General features: G+C 43.6%; 1 protein-coding gene across 2 annotated transcripts in view; it reads left to right on the top strand.

The window, feature by feature from the left end:
- The window catches only part of neo1a (neogenin 1a), a 161,541-nt gene that overhangs the window by 136,735 nt on the left and 4,650 nt on the right, over positions 1-20,156 (top strand). For both annotated transcript variants that reach the window (XM_071534263.1, XM_071534264.1), the window contains exons 13-25: positions 404-548; positions 2,227-2,337; positions 3,467-3,661; positions 4,342-4,437; positions 8,613-8,845; positions 12,323-12,461; positions 14,213-14,320; positions 14,586-14,780; positions 16,988-17,050; positions 17,368-17,506; positions 17,787-18,031; positions 18,625-18,717; positions 19,174-19,344. In XM_071534263.1, coding sequence (XP_071390364.1) covers positions 404-548; positions 2,227-2,337; positions 3,467-3,661; positions 4,342-4,437; positions 8,613-8,845; positions 12,323-12,461; positions 14,213-14,320; positions 14,586-14,780; positions 16,988-17,050; positions 17,368-17,506; positions 17,787-18,031; positions 18,625-18,717; positions 19,174-19,344 — 1,933 coding nt within the window. The remainder of the gene's footprint in view (positions 1-403; positions 549-2,226; positions 2,338-3,466; positions 3,662-4,341; positions 4,438-8,612; positions 8,846-12,322; positions 12,462-14,212; positions 14,321-14,585; positions 14,781-16,987; positions 17,051-17,367; positions 17,507-17,786; positions 18,032-18,624; positions 18,718-19,173; positions 19,345-20,156) is intronic.

The raw sequence follows: 20,156 nt of genomic DNA, 5'->3' as shown, positions 1-20,156 counted from the left end.
ACACACACACACACACACACACACACACACACACACACACACACACCCCTCTCATCAGGACACTTCATATCTATTATTCATGCGTTTATTTCTTCCTAATGCGTCAATCTGCACTGCATCGCCCGAGCTCAGAGGTGTGTTTGTTTTTGTGCGGGCCTCCCAGTTGCTCCACTGACAGGAGCAGGAGGAGGGGAGGGGCAGGTGAGACGGTGTTCCTGACTAACAGAGCGGTATCCCGCAGCGTTACGTTAGCACAAACAGCTATGCCAAGGTGTGTGTGAAGGCTCCATCGTACCTGCAAAACTATGGGGTCACCTTTACAGCTGCAGGGACAAAAGCGGTTCCTCCACACGTGCTAAACACGCCTCTCGTCTGTTTCATCTGTCTCATTTTCCCCCCCCAGAGCATCATGGTCCGGTGGCAGCCCCCGCCCCCCGGCGCCCAGAATGGGGAGATCACCGGCTACAAGATCCGCTACCGGAAAGGCACGAGGAAGAGCGAGGCAGCCGAGACCACCGGAGGCACCCAGCTGTTCCAGCTCATCGACGGTAAGTGTGGCATCCAGCGTTAAAGGAAAAATCCACCTTCGATACTCTCACACTGTTGGATATCATCAATCTGTGATGTTCAGTGCATTCCAGGAATTATTTTGTGTTTTATAATTTACTTTTTTGGTGAACCCGCTTTTCCTCAACCTGCCTTGAAGGGGTTTGAACTTGTTGCACTCAGTACATGTAAGGTGGAGAGAGGGAGAGGTTTTTCAATTCCCCTTACTAAAAACAAAACAATGAAATTCCATTGATGCTGCTGGAAATAACTTTAAACATCACAGTGTCTATGTTTTGCCAGTTATCCATGGGAAGAAGAAGAAAATTATACCATCAAACAGCAAAATGGGCCCAGAACTGCAAGCTGCATCGCCAACAGCTGTTTTTTTAACAGTGTTAAAGTGGTTTAGGGTGGATTTTTCCTTTAACATTACAAAATTATGAATCTCTTATAATTACTGTTGTTGGTAGTTGCCCAAGACTTAAGTTTGCTAGTTTTTCATTTGGCATCTATAAACATCTTCTTCATTGAGTCTGTCAGCTATATCTGACATGCTGCATTATTTAAAAAATCTTCAGACTCCAGGCTACATCTGACTGTCTGTGTTGCCTCAGCCTGCCTGAAAGTCTGTTTATTTAGTCAACATCTAAATCTCATCTAAATCCTTTTAGATGGATTTACATCTCCTGCTGTACCTTCACTCGCCATCGCCCGCCGCTACCACCAAAACACAGACAATATCACCAGAGACGCACAGCAATGATGATTAATATTAGATGTCTCAGCAACATTTTTAGTGGCCCGACCTCATGCTGTGTGCTGCATCAAAGAGAATATACACTTAAAAGTAGATTTTTGAGAACATTCTGGGGGGTGAAACACAGGGGTGTTTGTTGGTTCAAAGGCGTTTAGAAGGAGATGTTGTAGCCTTGGAGGCAGGGATGGTTAGGCAGTCTTCAGAGGCGACCCCCAGGGGCGGCCCAGAATAGTGGGTAGAGAGAGAAAAGACTACCGGATTAGCATATAGCGCACAAACGGACCAATACAGCGATGATGAAAAATTTTACAGCAAATTAACGCAGCGACATATCATTTGTCAGCGGGCGTCCCCCTCTCTTCTGAATACCAAAGCCGGCCCCCAGCGGTGAGGCGGCTCTATCTGAAGTAGACACGGCTGAAAAATACGGGCAGTTCCAGACTCCAGAGTTTTTCTTCTTTTTTCCCTCCGTAGTGATATAGTTTTTGTACTAGCTGCTCCTACACACATTGCTTTCAAAGCACTTCTCTGTAAAGTTCTTACGTCTTAATCAATGGCGAAAAATAAATCTCAATCACCTCCTTGATACTGAATGGAAGAGAAAGTTAATTGCACCGCGGCAAACCCTGGCTGATCCCTCCCCAGGCAGGCTTATAGATTTTCTCCTAAAATCGTGCAGCGTAGTATTGGGCATCTGTTTGAGATATTTGTGCCTTCAAAATATTTATTGTGTCTGGATGCCCAAGCCCCAATTGACCGGTTGAGTGAATGATGCAGAGCCAGTAAATAAAACAAAAACAGGCCCGAGAAAAAGAGAAAAGTTTTAATAGAAGTTTTTATGCTGCTGAGGTTCAGTTCAGCCACATCTTAGTCTAAACTGCAGAGTGTTTTGAGTGGAAACTGTGTGTGTGCCTGTCCAGGTCTGGAGCGGGGGACGGAGTACACCTTCAGAGTGTCGGCCATCACGGTGAACGGCACAGGACCGGCCACCGAGTGGACCACAGCAGAGACCTTCGAGAGCGACCTGGACGGTAACATCAGCTGCTTTACTGAATACACAGTTTATGAATGAGAGTGAATTTGCATAAGAATGGTACACACTGGAGCAGAGCGGAGTAAAATGACTAGACTGTGTATGTACGGGTAACAGGAGTGACTGCATTCCTCCGATCTGGCGATGGCTGTAAATAATGTCTGTAATGTTTACTTCAGACCAATATGGCGGCTACCATCGCCTGTGTTTTTGAATTGGCTTGACACCAGTAACCAGAGGCGCCAATTTATCTGTAAGATATTCATAAACTGATAACAGTGGTGTATTCTCTTTTTCCACCTCACAAACTTGATACTTTTAAGCAACATTTATGTTGCCCCAAGACCGCAGAACTGCTAGGAACTACAGCGATGTTGAGGAAACCGGCTGGATAGAAAATTTGAGAATGTCTCACAACACTTACCTCCGTCTCTTTCAAATTAACAGTGATAACGTTACGTAACGTAATAAGCAACAGCCAGCTGTCCAGTCCGGTTCTGGTTCACAATAATACGACTAACCGAATCCGCACTCAAGTTCGGGAGTCAATACCTGAATTTTTCAGGTAGTGAATTTGGTTGTAGAATGCGGTTGTCACTCTCCTTAATAACCAAGTTCTGTGTGAATCTAACAGCATTAAGCTCCAATGAGGAGTGACAGCTGTATTTAGCTGCAGTGTGTACATAGCCACTGTCTCCACGGGAACTGAGCTGAACGAGTAGCATTCAGCTTCCTTTAAGTTCATATCAGCAGTCTTGACTTTTTTTGTTCTGCATTTCCTATGCAACTTGATCTTTATTCTCTTTTTATACATTTTAATTCTTTATGTATTCTCTCTTCTTATACACTTTATTATCTCTTTTTATTTAGTTATTTTTTTATCTTATCCTGTATTCTTGTTTCTTATCTAATGTCTTTATATACCTTGTGTAAAGCACTTTGAATTGCCTATGTGTATGAAATGCAATATAAATAAACTTGCCTTGCCTTGATGCTGGTAAGTGATAGTGTAGCCTTTTTCAGCATTAGATCAAATGAGTCAAACAGTTGAGAATCAGACAAAGTGCCTTGAATAAGTAGAATTTTTCTGTCCAACCCACCTACTAACCCCCTTCCTCCTCCACCAGAGTCCCGGGTGCCAGACATCCCCAGCTCGCTCCACGTCCGTCCGCTGGTCAACAGCATCGTGGTGAGCTGGACGCCGCCGGAGAACCAGGACATCGTGGTGCGCGGTTACACCATCGGCTACGGCATCGGCAGCCCGCACGCCCAGACCATCAAAGTAGACTACAAGCAGCGCTACTACAGCATCGAGAACCTCGGTAAGAACACACCACACCGTTCTTCATTCTGTAACTGCTCTATTCCTTTTATCGTTTTGTGTTCTTGTATTTGCTCATGTTGTCATGTTTTCACTGAGATATTGATTTGTTCTTTTTATTTGTCCCCCACGCAATTTAGTCTTTGGAAGGGATATCTCAGACTCTGATTTTGACTTGGGGGACTGATGCATTATTCCACTGTATTCCAGCATTCAAAAAATTACACGGATTGGCCTAATGGGGGCGCTAGAATAAGAAAAAAAACTCCTACACCATAAATCCGACTGACATGAAACTTGCCACACTAACTTAATCCAGCTATTCTTACAAATTACACTTATTAGAGTAGATTAGAGTAGTTTATTAATATATAGTATCTATTTATTTTGTAATACTACAGTTATCAAAGCCTTAAGAAGGAGTCTAGAAGTGGAGTATGACTGAAACATTTAATAATCTTCCTAAATGGAGAGATGGGGGGGGGGGGGTGGTATTGTTGCCAAAAAAAAAGTATATGCATAATTGAAGCTTTCATTACAATCACAAAGAGATGAATGATTGTATTCAAATATTCACTCTGGCTAATATCGCAATTATGAGTAGGGAGTCTCAAGAGTTTTGGCTTGATTAGCTAGCTGCATCAATTTATCTCTCTCTCGCTCTCTCTCTCTCTGTCTCAGACCCGAGCTCCCACTACGTGATCACACTGAAGGCCTTCAACAATGTGGGCGAGGGGATCCCCGTGTATGAGAGCGCCATCACAAGACCACAGTCAGGTAGGACCTACACACACACACCAATTAAATCTACTTCCTACAGATATGAACCATGTATGATCTTACATTTCAGTACACTACAAACAGTCACAATTTTGTAGTTGCAGCTAGTTCTCAATGCTGCACTTTCTTTCATCTCTACACTGACAAGATGGTCTTGTCTATACAGTCCATCCATGGTAAAGACTTGCATCCCAATAACTGCGTACTATTAAGCTCACACATAACAGAAACAACCATGAGGCACACTACACAGAGCATATTGCCATAACCACTCTCCCAAAGAAGACTTGGACTGACATTAATCTTTGCACTGTCTAACCTGAGATCATTATCAGAGAATGTGTCTGGACTCCAAAGGAGATAACGGGTCGCCGGGGTATCTCTCCGCTCCGATTAACTCTCCTCTTAATGGCCTCCGGTTCTCTTAAGTCTCCTTTTAATCTAATGATCAAAAACTCCCAAATTTTGCCCTAGATTATCTATTGTCTTGATATTAGATTAGAGGCAATAAGCCTCGCTCACATATTGATGGAACAGATGTCTTACCACAAGATTTGGCCGGAAATATTATTTGATAAAACTGTACATCCTCTATAGCCTGTGATGCAGTTATCTTCGCTTTGTCACAGATATCTCTGTTCATTAGAGAAAAAGGGCTTTGTTGCCTCGGCCAAAGAATACGGCCAATCCTGTTTGGCCGCCAGCCAGACGATCCATAATTCTTTAAGCCTCGGATCACAACCCTGTTGACAATTAGCAGCAGAACTGAAGTCCCGATCCAACGCGCCTGACAATTGATCGGAAAAGTAAAGTGTGAAACACTGCCAGTTAGACAGTGTCTCAACTCTGTTCACACAGTCTGTGTGACACTGTCAGAAGACGGCGTCTCAACCCCACCAGCCCCTGCTCCCCGGGGGGTCCCAGAGTGTGGGCTGTACCCCCGTCTTCTCCCAGCCAGCCTCCCGTCTCCCCGCTCAGCCTTGATCGCTGCAGTTCGTCTTTGCCGCAGCACTATCGCACCGCTGAGCCGGAGAGGGGCGGGATGCCGGATGACATGAATCGCGTCAACATGCTGCGGGGGGGGAGGCAGTCCAAATGTGCATACACACACACACACGCGCACAGGCACACACACTTTCTCATACTGTACACCCACTATAACATATATAAGCACTGGCATGAACAGACTTTTTCCTAAGAAGCGCGCTCTCCCTCTCATACGCACACGCACACAAACACACACAGACACACTGCCGCACACAAGCAGACCCCCTGTTGTGGCTTTGGCAACCCTCCGTCAGATCCAAACGTTGCCTCTCAAAGCAGAACCAAAGCCCACCACCATCGTCTGCTGCTGAATCCTCGGGGGCGCGTTCCCTTCCTGCCAGTTTGTTCAAGTCGGGATTAAAAAGATGAGCTGACCTACATAGTGCTTTTACTTTTCAAAAAAAAAAAAACTGAGAAAAACTTGGCGAACTTGGGCTGAGAGACTGCTAGGTTGAATGTGTTGTAATAAGTGACATCTTTATTGAAAAGGGGGGAAAAGAGGGATTTCAGCGCCGTCTGAAATGCAGGTTTGGGGGGCAAGTCAGGCTCTTCGCTGCCGTGTTTTGAACTTGTAAATGCTGGAGACTGAATCCCTCCAAGCCGGGCAAAGAAATGCAGCTTGCATGCCACTCCGAAACCTCAGTGTGTCTCCGCAAACCACATGAATGCTTGGATCTTCATCATGCAACACAGGCACACGCAGACACACACACACACACACACACACACACTCACAGGCTCAGTCCAGGGGATATAACGAGGGCAGCGCTGCACAAAGAGGTGTCAAATGGAGCGAGGCGGAGAGGAGAGGTGCAACAAGTGGTCGAGGAGGCGTGTCCTCGCGGCCGACTGACCAGAGCTCTTTCCCGTCCGTCGCCACTGGACTGCGGTCAGAGCCTGGAGCGCTGCGGCCAAGTGGCCATCTTGAAGCATTTATCCTTCAACATGGCGGCAATGTTTCTGGCCAGGGAGCTGCTTTTTTTAGCCTGTCTCCTGTGCACACACATACTGTATATGTACACACACACGCACACTAGGGTTTACGAGGCTGTAATAGGCAAGTACTTTACACATGTGTTTTCATGCAAACACATACACCCACTCCCTCTCTCTCTTTCTCTCTCTCTCTCTCTCTCTCTCTCTCTCTCTCTCTCTCTCTCTCTCTCTCTCTCTCTCTCTCTCTCTCTCTCTGTCTCTGTCTCTCTCTCTCTCACTCGCACACACACACACACGCACACAGATTGTTAAGCAACAGGTTCTTGTTGCACAGCAAAAGTACTATTCATCATATCCAAGTGTTGGATTACATAGTATATGGGGCCCTTAAAAGGGAATACCACTAAATTAAAATAAACTGTTTCTATTCTGTAGTCTGTTCTATACTGATAGACATTCACTACTGTTTTCATATGACTAGAATCAAGACAGAAGAGTTAGAGAGCTGTTAGCAGTACTGCTGTATGGGTCTTACTTGGATGTTAAAGAGTAGCTAAACATTCATTTGGTGAAATCACTCCCACTCATTTTGGAAAGAGCAGCTTGTGGCTGTAAATCAGTCACTGCGTTTACATGCAGGCTTGTAAAGGACTATCTGTCTAAACCGACAAAAAAGTAATTGGGTGCCAAACTGTTTACATGTGTGAGGGAGCATGTGATCAGCTCCATACATGTTAAAGCTGGTGATTTGAATGATTTCATTTTTGACTTGTACATGGATGTCATTGCCAAAACTATAAAAGCCCACGGCTTAATTACAGCCAATAACCCACATGAATGAGAAACCTCTTTGTAAGCCTTATATGTGGCTCCGTAGCCTCTGCATTTTTTGGGTTGTGTTAATTTATTTCTGGATGAGACTTCTAGAGTCTTCTTCTTCCCTTATTTTCTTTTAGCCCACAAGTGCGCCACATTGCCATCCATCTACCTGTACTGTGTGAATGAATAATATGCAAGAGCATGTGCACCACGACCGACTGAAGGTTTACATGATCGCAGTTGGATGTGAAAAGCGGATTGTCAACAGGATAATCCAGCACTTCCAACAGGATTGCATTTTCAATCGGATTGCCGTTGGTCAATATATTCCAAAACGATTAGGTGTTTATATGAGGTCCTGCAATTGGGACTAAATCTGAAATAGTCCAATTAATACGATTACTTGACTGCATGTAAACTGCAGTGTTACATCAAGCTAGGTTCTCAAGTTTATAGCTTTAGTAGGGCATCATTCATATTTTCCAGTACTGATTGGACTGCCACAATAGGAATGATGCATGTCAAGCTACACCGCTTTAAGCTGTAACAATGCGAGTGGGAAAGACTGAAAACAGCCTTTCACCACAAGCTTTCTACTGTAAGGTTTTGAGCCTCAGCACTAGGTACATACATGACGTCCACCGCTTGTCCGTGACCCTGTTCTCTCCACTGCCTATGGGCTGCGAGTAACTTGGAGCCTGAATGTTGTTTCTCCAAGCCTGAAGGACATAATGCACCTTGTTATTGTTACTCTGCAAGAGTCAAATGCTCCAGTGCATTCAGTTTTCACATATTTACCCACTTTGCATTACAATGTTGTAGGTTTTGAAAAGATCCGTCTTTTTATAAACACATTTCTATATTGTCTCCTTTTAAAATAGGTTGGTCAAAGTATAACTCATGTAATAAGTTGGCTGTAGGATTGTGGATTTTATCCCTGCTTTCGCTCTAGTTCCCCAATAGACCTACAGTAATCTTTCTTTATGAATAGAGGATTTCTTTTTCTCTGTCTATAGTGCTACCTAAAGACAATAAACCGTGCACTGTACAATAGCTTCTGTATAGTAACCAAGTCTGTAGATGTGTCTTATTGTAGAGGTAGTTGTCTGTTTGTCTAATAGAATCTTCTCTCTCTTTCTCTTCACCCTTCCCAATCCCATCCTTGCTGCACTCTCATTTTCTTCCTCCTCTTCCTCCCCTCGTCGCCCTCCTTCATTTTAACTCATTAACCTTATTTCTCCTGTGCGTCCCTCCCTGCATCCTGTTTTGATTCCACTGTCTGATCCACCATGCCACGCCTCTCTTTATGTTTTAATTTTGGTCATTTTAATTTGTATGTGTGTGCGTGCGGGCTTACTGCTGGTATGCAGACCCCATAGACCCCGATGTTGATCTGTACGAACTCTTCCATGCTCCATACACCCCAGTACCAGACCCCACCCCCATGCTGCCACCCGTGGGTGTTCAAGCCTCTGTGCTGAGCCACGACACCATCAAGGTGACCTGGGCCGACAACTCGCTGCCCAAGAACCAAAAGATCACTGATGCCCGCTACTACACAGTGCGCTGGAAGACCAACATCCCTGCCAACACCAAAATGAAGGTAAGAGGGGGCCAGAATTTCTTGTTTGTGTTGAGTCAATTCAGCAAGTACACTACCTGTCAAAAGTTTGGACACACCACAGTTTTCTTTATTGTTACTCTTTTCCATATTTTAGAATGATAGTAAAGACATCAAAATTATGAAATAACACAAACGGAATTATGCAGTGACCAAAAAAGTGTTAAACAAATCACAACTATCGTATATTTTAGATGCTTTAAAGTAGCCGCCCTTTGCCTCGATGGAAAGGCAAAGGCTTTGGTGATAAATTCATACATAGGCATCAACTTCACTATTTATATTTGTCTATGAAACAAATTTCAAGCATTCAAGCATAAGCCTTTAGATCAAAATGGCTTTAAGATAATGAAAAAACGAGTACATTCAATCAGGTGCGTCCAAACTTTTGACTGGTAGTCTAGATATCTTTTTACAATTCGAAAGGCTTTTTTCATTATGTTCTGAAATCCTTTTTATTAATTTAACTGAGGATGAGTTCCCCAGCAAAAGAAGCTCCAGTTTAAATTTTGAACTGAAAAATAAATTGAACTCAACTATTGCAGAAACTCACTCTCCTTTTCCAGTGCAGGTCAGCACTTTTAAGCTCAAGTAACTTGTTTACAATGCGGTGTAATTCAGTTAACTACAACTCAGATCAGTTCAGTCTGATCAGACTTTGATGATATACCTTCATTCAATACAGTTATGGTTTCCTTTCATTTCAGTGCAGTGGGACTTTGTGAATCCCTTCAGGCCCGTGCTTACCAGAGAAACGTATTGATGTTCTGAAAATAGAAAGTAATGTCATACGACTCTATATAATAACACATTCCCCCCACAGCTCCCAAGCGCAGTGGCAGTATAGTGCTGGTATTTGCAGCAGACCAATAATCCATTTTCATCCAGCCTTCAAAATACAACAAAGGGAACTAGTCAGTCTACAGTCTACAGCCTCACACAGTCGTTTTTTAGCAGAGAAGTTAAGATTTAGTGTTGCAGTGTTAAACTCCCTCGACATTCCTCTAGGTTGAGTCAGAGACGGCTTGTCCTACAAGTCACAGGGTCGAGTCGATAGAACGCCATAAACCCAAGAATTTAACTGAACCAAACTCCAAGCTCAGTTCTCTTTCAGCTAACATACAGCTGACAGAAACAAGCTTTGCATAGAGACTAAAGACTAAACAGGAGTTTGGCAAACTCATCATATGTGTTGGATAGAAGATTGAGACCAGACTTCTGTATTAGCACTAGCATTGCCAAAGTCAACTTTATTTTATTTTCACAGATACAACATGAGATTTCCACATGTTACTACTTCATGGTCTACAAAGGACATACCAACATTTACAGCAGCTATCATTTGTTATTTTAACCTCTCAGTTACTTTTTGTAATTGGCTATAAGGACGTAACCTGGATAAAATGTTTTCCTATGCATTCCTATGGCAGATCTTGTCTGAGTGTCCTACTGTGAGGTTGGCCCAGCTCCTCTAAATCTATAACTGGATGAATATATCCAGAAAGCAGTGGTTCTATAAAAGCATAAAGGCCTACTATGGTGAATTATGTCAACGTTTCTGTTTGATAACTATCCTTGTGCTCATAATCAAATTCTAATCAGAATCAAGCCCATTTCTAGAGATAGCAGGATTCATAGACAGTGAAATGATAACATTGATTGGATGGAGCTGATGTCATTCAGCTGCAGGTCCAGTGTCAGTGTGTATGAAGTCACGTGTGATGGTTTGATGTACTAAACACTGGCAGCAGAGATACAGAGAGACGCAATGAGCCAAGCCCTGAAATAAGGTGTTTGAGATTCAGCCTCTGATCCCCGCCCTGTAATTCAATTATGATCATTACTTATCTCCAAATACTGGATCACAATCAGTGTGTGCGTGTGTGTGTGTGTGTGTGTGTGTGTGTGTGTGTGTGTGTGTGTGTGTGCGCTCGCATGTGCAGTTTCGCGCATGCGTGCAAACCTGTGAGGCAGCAGAGCCCAGATAAAGGCCCACGTTTACTGATAAATTATTCAACAAGGACAAGACAAACTGAGAGCTGGAAAAAGAGGGCGAAGACCTGACAGTGCGTTCTCAGTACACCCAGCTCACAGGACTCTCTCTCTCTCACACACACACACACACACACACACACACACACAAACCCCACCGCTCAGCAGTCAACTCTTGTACAGGATGTTTATACCCAGCTCTCTTTCATTAGTCCTGGCCTTGCCACACCGCCTTCGCACCGCCATTTTCTTAAAAATGATTTTTGAATAGACTTTTGATTTGTTAGTTCTTGCACTTAGTAAAGTGAAAGGACAATGGGAGAGAGGGGGTATCCCTGACATGACAGATATATGGTATAACGTACAGCTCGGCCTGCTGACGCCCCTGGGTGCCCACATTGGTTTGGTTCTCACACTGTGACACTAATTATGGAGGTCCCCGGGTTATTACATGTGTCTGTACTATTACCAAATCCAGTATATTAACAAGACTATTAGAGCGGTCTTTTTATCAACTGTGCCCACTGAGGTGTACAGTGAACTCGGTACTCTTAACGTCCTCATATCTGACTGCTACATCTTAAACATTAGCACTGCTGTATTTAAGACCAATATATAACCAGCAGCGATGACTTGGGTCCACACCTTGACGCTGCTCTCCTTCATCTCCTCCCGTCTGTTAGACAAGCATGTGCATTATTCAAGAGATGACTGCTCTCCAACCAGCTGCCTGTTTCTTCAGAACACAGTGTTTTCTTTTCCTATCCCACTGCCCTCTGCTTGACAGCCCCCGACGGAGAGCTGCGTTTTTGTCATAGCACGCAATGTTATAGATAGGATTGCCAGACACCAACTAACCTTAGCTGCTGCTGCTGCGACCCCATGAGCTCCCGCCTGCGAGCTCGAGCCTTGCCGCTTTCATCACCTCACCAGCCGCTTCAGGCCAGCAGAGGTCAGGATATAGGAGTGAGAAATCAAAAGTAACTCCAGATTATTAAGTCTGTAATGCTAATTTGAGGTTTGTGATGTCATATGCACGTTAAGCGTGCACCCATGCTGTATTGAGTGTTGTGTAAAAGCTTGATGTTGTGCTCATGTTGGTAGAGTATTTGGGTTTTAATGCTTATTTGTAATGATCAGACTTATAGTATATCTGACTCTGACTCTGTGTCTCTTTGTGGCACTGATTGTTTGAGCAGCACACAATATCTATGTAAAAGGTTTGATTTCTACTCGGTGCTCAATGTCTGTAATGTATCATCAACACATTACTGCGCTCAGACAGGTCAGTGTTTTATCCTGTCTAGAAATCGGCACTGAAAAAATGAAAAAGATAGTCTAATAGAAGATCACTCTATTCCCAAGGTGTGTAATGTACCATCATAGAAACTCTGTGTGTATGTTTTTGTGTGTGTGTGTGTGTGTGTGTGTGTGTGTGTTTGTGTGTGTGTCCGTGTGTGTCCCTAGACGGCCAACACCACCAGCCTGAGCCACATGGTGACGGGACTGAAGCCCAACACGCTGTACGAGTTCTCCGTCATGGTGACCAAAGGCCGCCGCACCAGCACCTGGAGCATGACCGCCCAGGGCACCACCTTCGAAACCAGTAGGAGCACTAGCATCACACTCACACACACACACAAATTTGCATACATACACAAAATGCACACACACACACACACACATGGACATGAACCAAACACTTTCAGCGGAACGAGCTCCTGGCTGGGTGGAGGTAACGCTTTGTGCAGCCAGCAAGGAAGGAGAGGAGACACTGGAGGACACTGCACAATAGAATATGAACCAAAAACTAAGATATTTAAATTGTATAAGAAGGTAGGGTATTTATCAGTAGAGTTCACAATAACTACAACTGATATTAAGAAAAACTGTTGAAAATTTGGCGATTTAGGAATGCAATTTCAATACTTCTCTACTACTGTTTTCACTGAGAGCAAGTTGCATTTACCCCACTTTAATGCAACAACAATATTAAATTCTGTTTATTTGGTGACCTAAGCACAAAATAGGATTATCTAATGAATTTAGTTAAAAAGTGAAATGATTTTTTGTCTATGTTTTTGTCTAGATTTGCAGAGCCATGACCAAGAGTTTTCACCTGAGTAGTAATAGAGCCAGAGACCAAGGCCTGGGTGGTTTTTTAGGGCTTCAAGCTCATAGCGCTGAAACCATATTGTTTTTCTATTGGTTTATTATCCCTTTCCTGCCTGACTGATCATTAAACTTCTTCCATCTCTGCTGCAGAGACACGGTGGGCGAACTCAGTGGCACCTCTGTTTGTCGCAGTTCTCATACTAAATAATTACTGCATGTCTCAACATTGCTATTAGACAATGCCACCCCTCTGTAAGCTGGGTCAAAATGGCATATGTATCACCATAAAAATTTCTCCTAGTGCTATCACCATAGCAACATATAATCCTTTTTGAATCCTTTTTACAACTCTAGTTTCAATCTATATTGAAATATACTTTCCACTGAGGTTTCTGCAGCACTGTGTACCCAGATACATATTAAAATTCTTATTCAAAAAAGTGTCAGTGTCTGTGCTTTTATTTTGAAGGCGAAACTGCTGAATCGAAAGTTATCTTGACACTAAACCTGACATGAAAAACATAAACAACTGATATCCGTTTAAACAACTTCTATAAACATGAAGTGAAGCTGCTTATTCATAGTATTCTGTTTCATCACCACACAACCATCTTGGTAGAAAAATAACAGGTGATAATAATAAATTAACAGGTGATTATAATCAAATGACAGCCACAGCCAATGAGCTGTGTGTATGGTGAAGCACCATATTGGTAGAAATGCATGTGAATACTATGAATAGAAACTTCTATGGACATGAAGTGAAACTTGTCCGTTTTTAAAAGAGAGAGAGATACAGCCAGCGTTCATTTCTGCCCAGCCAGGGTTACACACACACACACATACACACACATACATGTAGGGCACCACCTTTGAGACCAGTAGAAACATTTACACACACAATCAAAATCCACATACACACAAATACATGAACATCCACACTCACGCATATACAAATAATGCACATCTACACACACAAACACACGTTTACCTATACATGTACACTATTGGGTGTATGTGTGGCAACACCACACATACACCAATAATTTCACATACACAAAATGCACATATGCATAAATAAATGCTCATCTACACACACGCACTTTAACACATGTATAGATAGAGGCCTACATACGCAGTTTACTCGATTCAAAACATCCGTCATCGCTTGTTAACCAGTCCTGACCTTTGATCTTTTTGTCAACACAATGTCCTGATGCCAATATCCAATCCCCACCACAGTTCCCAGCTCCTCCCCGAAAGACGTGACGGTGGTGAGCAAGGAGAGCAAGCCTCGCACCATCATCGTCAACTGGCAGCCGCCCTCCGAGGCCAACGGCAAGATCACCGGTCAGTCTGAGCTTCTGTCTCCCTCGCTCTCCCTCATTCTCTTTCTGTTTCTCTCTCTCTCTCTGACTTTGTCTCTCTCACACGTATTTTTTGCTCTCACAGATAAATCCAGGCTTAAAGGCAGTGGCTTGGGGTTTAGGGTTCAACCAATATGGGTTTTTGAAGGCCAATATCAAAGCCAATATTGTTAGACTGACTGATGGCAGAATGTCTTTTGAATGACTTGTAATTGATCTCTCTCTCTCTCTGACTGTCCCCACTCTAGGCTATATCATCTACTACAGTACAGATGTGAACGCCGAGGTCCACGACTGGGTCATTGAACCGGTGGTGGGAAACCGTCTGACCCACCAGATCCAGGAGCTGACGCTGGACACCACCTACTACTTCAAGATCCAGGCCCGCAACTCCAAGGGCATGGGCCCCATGTCTGAGGCCGTGCAGTTCCGCACTCCCAAGAGTAAGTTTGATTAAAGGGTCTGAGGATCCAAGGCTGCGTTTTTCTTATTCCCATGGATAATTGGCCAAACATAGACAACATAACATCACGTCAAGATATTCCAGATATTCCATATCCAGTGCAGCTACAACAGAGTTTGATATCAGCATATTTTTCAGCGATCTAAAACATCAATGGTAAACGTTGGGTTTTGGTGTCAGTCCCTCAGAATCAAAGAGCAAAGGCTTCTTTCTAGATTCACTATTTTGCAACAATCTGTGTGATTCAACAATCACACAGAGAAGAATCCATCGTAGAAGAGGCAGAAAGACCAATTTCTCCACCAACAGTAGCCTTAATAGACCAGAATGCAATGCAGCCACAACTTGCATTTTTGTGGATCTGTCGTTGGTAGTGTGTGTGAAATACAAAAGATCTCTTCTAGTGTTGTTTCTGTTTTTTGAACAATCGGCACGGCACACGACGGCATTGTGTTTTTTTTTCCTCTCTCACTTTTTCTCGACTAGAAAAACTTGCTACACTATCGCTCTCTCCACCTACACATATAGAGCTCAGAGAGCCTCTTTTTCTGAAGGTTGTCAAAACACAGGCAGACAAGACTGAGGGGAAGCGCTTTCCTGGAATGCATTGAACTTGCATCGCAAAATTATATCTAACAGTCTAAGAGTGTCCAAGGGTGCATTTTTCTTTTTAACTTTAACAAATCACATTATGGACTTCTCTCAACTTCTTGACTTAAATACATTTTCTAGTCCGGGGCGGTCTTACCATTAGGCAAAGGTAGGCGACTGCCTTGGGCCCCGGCAGCCAGAGGGCCCCCAAAAAAGACAAGAATAGAACTAATGTAAACGTGTTTTTAATCAATATAAAATAAATGTACTTTTTGTTACAATAAATTATTTTAATCTTCAGTCATGGTCATCCACCCTAATCAGTCAGGCTATAGTGGGTTATTCCACTTCTAGTGCGATTTTCCTACTTGTCTACTATTTTGTTACTATTTCGGTACATAAGCAAATTTTTATTGCCACTGCATCAGTAGCTGAGAGAGAAGTAACACCCAAAACAAAAAAATAAGCTACACAAATGGGGCAGAAAAACAACAAAAAGTGCCCTTGCATGCATAGTTTTCTCAGCCCCAACTTGATAATATGTAGAAAGGATGGATTAAAAAGGGGGAGGGTTGGGATTCAGGGGGCCCCATGCTTGCCTTTGCCTAGGGCCCCCAAATCACTAAGTCCGCCCCTGTTTCTTGTTGACGCTCCGGACAAATTTTCATGATCTGTGAGAAAGCGTCTTGAGAAGAGCTCGGATTTTGGGATTCCCCCCTCCAGTCTTCTTGATTGGTGTGAAATGACTGAATTAAGGCAAAGTCTGGACAACAACTTTTTCTGTGCATCCAACATTATAGCATAAAAGTGGAAAATGCAGTTTTAGCTCCAGTTAAGTTATACTCCACAGGCCATATATTGCCAAAACATTTTTATCAGAACATTTTGATGGGGCTGCATCCTTTCAAGGAACATTTTTCTCATGGGAGTTTTAATGAAATCGACAGTATTTTACGGCTGCTTCAAATCGATGTGTTTCATTTCACTGGTTGTGGGCCGCATTTACATTTTTTTCTTTAGATGCTTTGCTCATAACATCAGTTTGGCTGTATCTGTAGTACACTCTTCCTCTCTCTAGCTGTATCAGTTTCAGTTATCCTTCTCTCCCCCTCCACCTCATTCTTTCTTCTAGTTTTGAGTGTTCGCTCACTCTTTCCTCCTTCTCACCATCGCTCACTCGCTGTGTCTTTTTCTGTCTCCCTCACTGCTCTTTTCAGCTAACCTGTTTTTTGCTTTTTATTTTCTCTCCCTCCCTGCTCTCCTTTGGCCTGTTAAGCTGAGTCCTCTGACAAAATGGCTAATGACCAAGGTAAACTCCCTCTCCACACTTTCTCTCTCACTGCTCACCGCTGACTCTGCACCTTGCGTGTGTCTCTTCTCTTCCTCAAGACTTCTATCTTCTGGGCTGACGTAAACTTGGGCTGCATGACTTCAAAACCTGTTTTTGCTTATACAAAATGTTCAAATTAAATTGTAGCGCATTAAGGTTTTATAGAGGCATAAATATGAGAGTAGAGAAGGAGATATAAGCACTTAAGAGAATTTAAGGAAAATATTTTCTTGCCATATTCATTCAAACTTTGTGTCCATTGCCAGCCAATATCCCAATGAAGCCAGGAAGCAACCAGCCTCCTCCTGACGGCTTTGGATCTGCAGTCGGTAAGGTTTCCTCTCATTCAGCTCCTCAGACAGTCATTCAGCTATCATGTTGTATGTCAAATAGAGGCAAACTAACTGCAACCATGATCTGATTGTGTCACAAAACAACCTTGAATCTCCAAGAAGTCAGCTTTTACAAAAAAATGAAAAGGACTTGTCCACTTTCTTATTGACACAGAATTTGTTTTATTACATTTTGAAAAGACTTTCTGCATCAATATTTTCTCAGTCACCCAGCAGTTTCACATGCGATTCATTGCATTTGCTCCTCTCTATCTTTCTTTCTCTCTCTCTGTCTCTCCCTTTCTCCTCACCAGGTAAACCAGGAATGACGAGCGGCGGCGAAAGCCACATCTTGGTCATCGTCATCATCATCTCAGTGGGAGCCTTCACCATCATAGTGGTGGTGGTGGGGGCCTTCCTGTGCACGCGACGCACCACATCCCACCAGAAGAAGTAAACACTATTTGCTCTTTGACCTTCCTGGTTCTCTTTTTGTTTCTCGGTCCTCCTTGCTCCCTTCTAACATATACCTCTACTTTCTATACTTTCCAAAACATCTTTTATTTACTCTACCTGAGCAAATCTACTGCTCCGCTCTCTCCTGTATCCCTTCTTCCTTGTTCTTAATCATTCATCTTTGTACTCTTTGCTGCCTTCTGTCTATATTAAATGGAGTCAGTCTGTCCTCCGTCCTCGCCGCTCTCTCACCATTCCCCTGCGTTCCCTCCTCCAGGAAGCGGGCTGCATCCAAGTCCTCCAACGGTTCCCACAAATACAAGGGAAACTCCAAAGACCTGAAGCCGCCGGACCTGTGGATCCACCACGAGAGGCTGGAGCTCAAGCCCATGGACAAATCTCCCGAGCCCAACCCGGTCATGACCGACACGCCCATCCCCCGCACCTCGCAGGACATCACGCCGGCCGACGGCAGCCTGGACAGCAACCCCCACTTACAGCAGAGGCGCAACTCCTACCGCGGTCAGTGCTGCCAGAGGGGAAGACTTAGAAATGCAATGCTATGGGAAAGAGATCAAAGTAAAATGTCACCCCTGCTGCCCGCTTTGGTTGAGCTTACATGCATAATAAGGGTCGGCAAACCTCCCGAGTTCGCTCAGGAGACTCGGTATGTGGGGATCCAAGAAGTGCATTTTGGGATAAGAAAACACTGTTGTTTTGCAGGCAGGAGATGTGTTCATGCCTTCAGGTTAGGTTCCAGGAACAAAACATGATTAGTGGAGTCTTGGAGATTTTGCCATTTTGTTGTTTATTTGTTTCACAAGTCAATGCCTGTCTGGTGCTGTTGTTTCCTTTGTGATTATCATGCAAAACATTTCATGCTTTTCATACATTATGTCCATTACTGGTCATGATTACAATGCTGCTAGGATACACGTTCACTACTATTAATATTTACAAAAGAGCAAATCCAAACAACATAATTGGCTGTTAGAGTGAAAAATGATATTCATAAGCAAAACCCAATGAAATAATCAGGACCCGCAGATGGATCACAAAGAGAGCAGGCAAATAGCAGCTCTTTCTGATTGGCTGGTTTCCGCCGTACCTTTTAGGCCACGAATCAGAGGACAGCATGTCTACACTAGCAGGCCGACGAGGGATGAGGCCTAAAATGATGATGCCATTTGACGCACAGCCGCCTCAGCGTAAGTGTGTGTGTGTGTGAGTGAGTGAGTGAGTGTGTATGATGATAAGTGAGTTCTGCCATACTCCATGATTGATCGGCAGTCAGTTCAGAAAATATTCACATAAACTCAGCAGCTATTGCATAAAGATGTATTAGTGTATCACTGAATATGATAAAAAATAGTCACCAGGAGAGCTTAGCACATCTAATCTGATGAACAGCGGTTTCTAGCTCCTAAGTCAAAGTCCATTTCATGCTTGACACAAACGTTTAAATCTGTTTTCTTCCTGACTTGCTTATATGTGGTGTCTGAGTGAGAGACAGAGGGGATATTTGAGTGTGTCTAGTACAGAAAAACGCATGTTTGTGCATTTAACTAATAGTATTTCCACATCCATCGTCATTACAGCTGGTTAAACATCTTGTCCTGTGTGTGTGTGTGTGTGTGTGTGTCCATGTCCATTTCCATTCACAGCTGTGATTAGTGCTCACCCCATCCATTCCCTTGATAACCATCACCACCATTATCACATGGGCAGCCTGGCATCGCCGACCCGCAGCTACCTCTACCACCAGGGCAGTGGGCACCCGCGCCCGCACGCCTGCGCCACCCCCATCTCCCATCTAGACAGGGTGGACTCCACAGGTGAGACCGCTGCCACACGCTGGACGGCAGAGGGATTACAGAGGAGCGGGTAGTGCCGAGGACAGGGCCGGGGTCATGCTCATTTTGTCTCCATTCGTTCGTTCGTTCATTCATTCAGTCATTCATTCAAGCAGCAATGCCATCTTGTTACATTCATATTTGAGTTTTCCAAAGCAGTACTAACCACTCTTTTGCATTCCCAAATCACTTTTTTATGTCCTCTGTGCTCTCCTAAACTCCACATGACTTTCACAAAAACAAGCTCAACTTCCCCACCAGGGATGCAGTTAGATGTGCTATTGATTTGAATGTTGTGCAGTCTAGTCGATAAGTCGCAAAGAATAAGCGATTAAGGGCTCAACCTGGGGTTTGGACACCAACCTCGTATTTTCCGGACCTTTCTGTGTTTATGCCATGTTTTAATCTCTTCTCGCTTAAGAAACTTCTGAAGGTCACTGTCAGCACTAACTCGTGTTTTTCTCAGCACCTTATTCAGAGGGTCGTGAAAGACGGACAGTTCCCTTTACAGATAAGAACGAACCTCATCGGCAAATGTAAAATGGCTGATCCCTGCATACGATAAACCTGAAATGTATTTCTAACGGATTGGCTACTGACCAGGGTTTGTCCAGAGTCCAAGATGAATCCTAAATGCTAAAAATGCTAAATGAGGAAGCGACTTTAATGGTGGTGGTGGCAGCCAAGAATCTACTAAGTCACTTAAAAAGGGCCAGAAGGAGGGTGTCGATAAGTGCACCCTAGTCGCATATGAAACCCTCATCATCGTATATGGTGTAATTAGCCTGTAATAA

The sequence above is a fragment of the Centroberyx affinis genome, unplaced genomic scaffold, assembly GCF_046629955.1.
Source record: "Centroberyx affinis isolate AG114_WGS23_722 - 3 ecotype Tasmania unplaced genomic scaffold, CSIRO-AGI_Caff_v1 ptg002510l_1, whole genome shotgun sequence".
Classification (NCBI taxonomy): Eukaryota; Metazoa; Chordata; class Actinopteri; order Beryciformes; family Berycidae; genus Centroberyx; species Centroberyx affinis.
The sequence above is the reverse complement of the archived record's forward strand: the minus strand, read 5'-3'. Positions and strand labels throughout refer to the sequence as shown.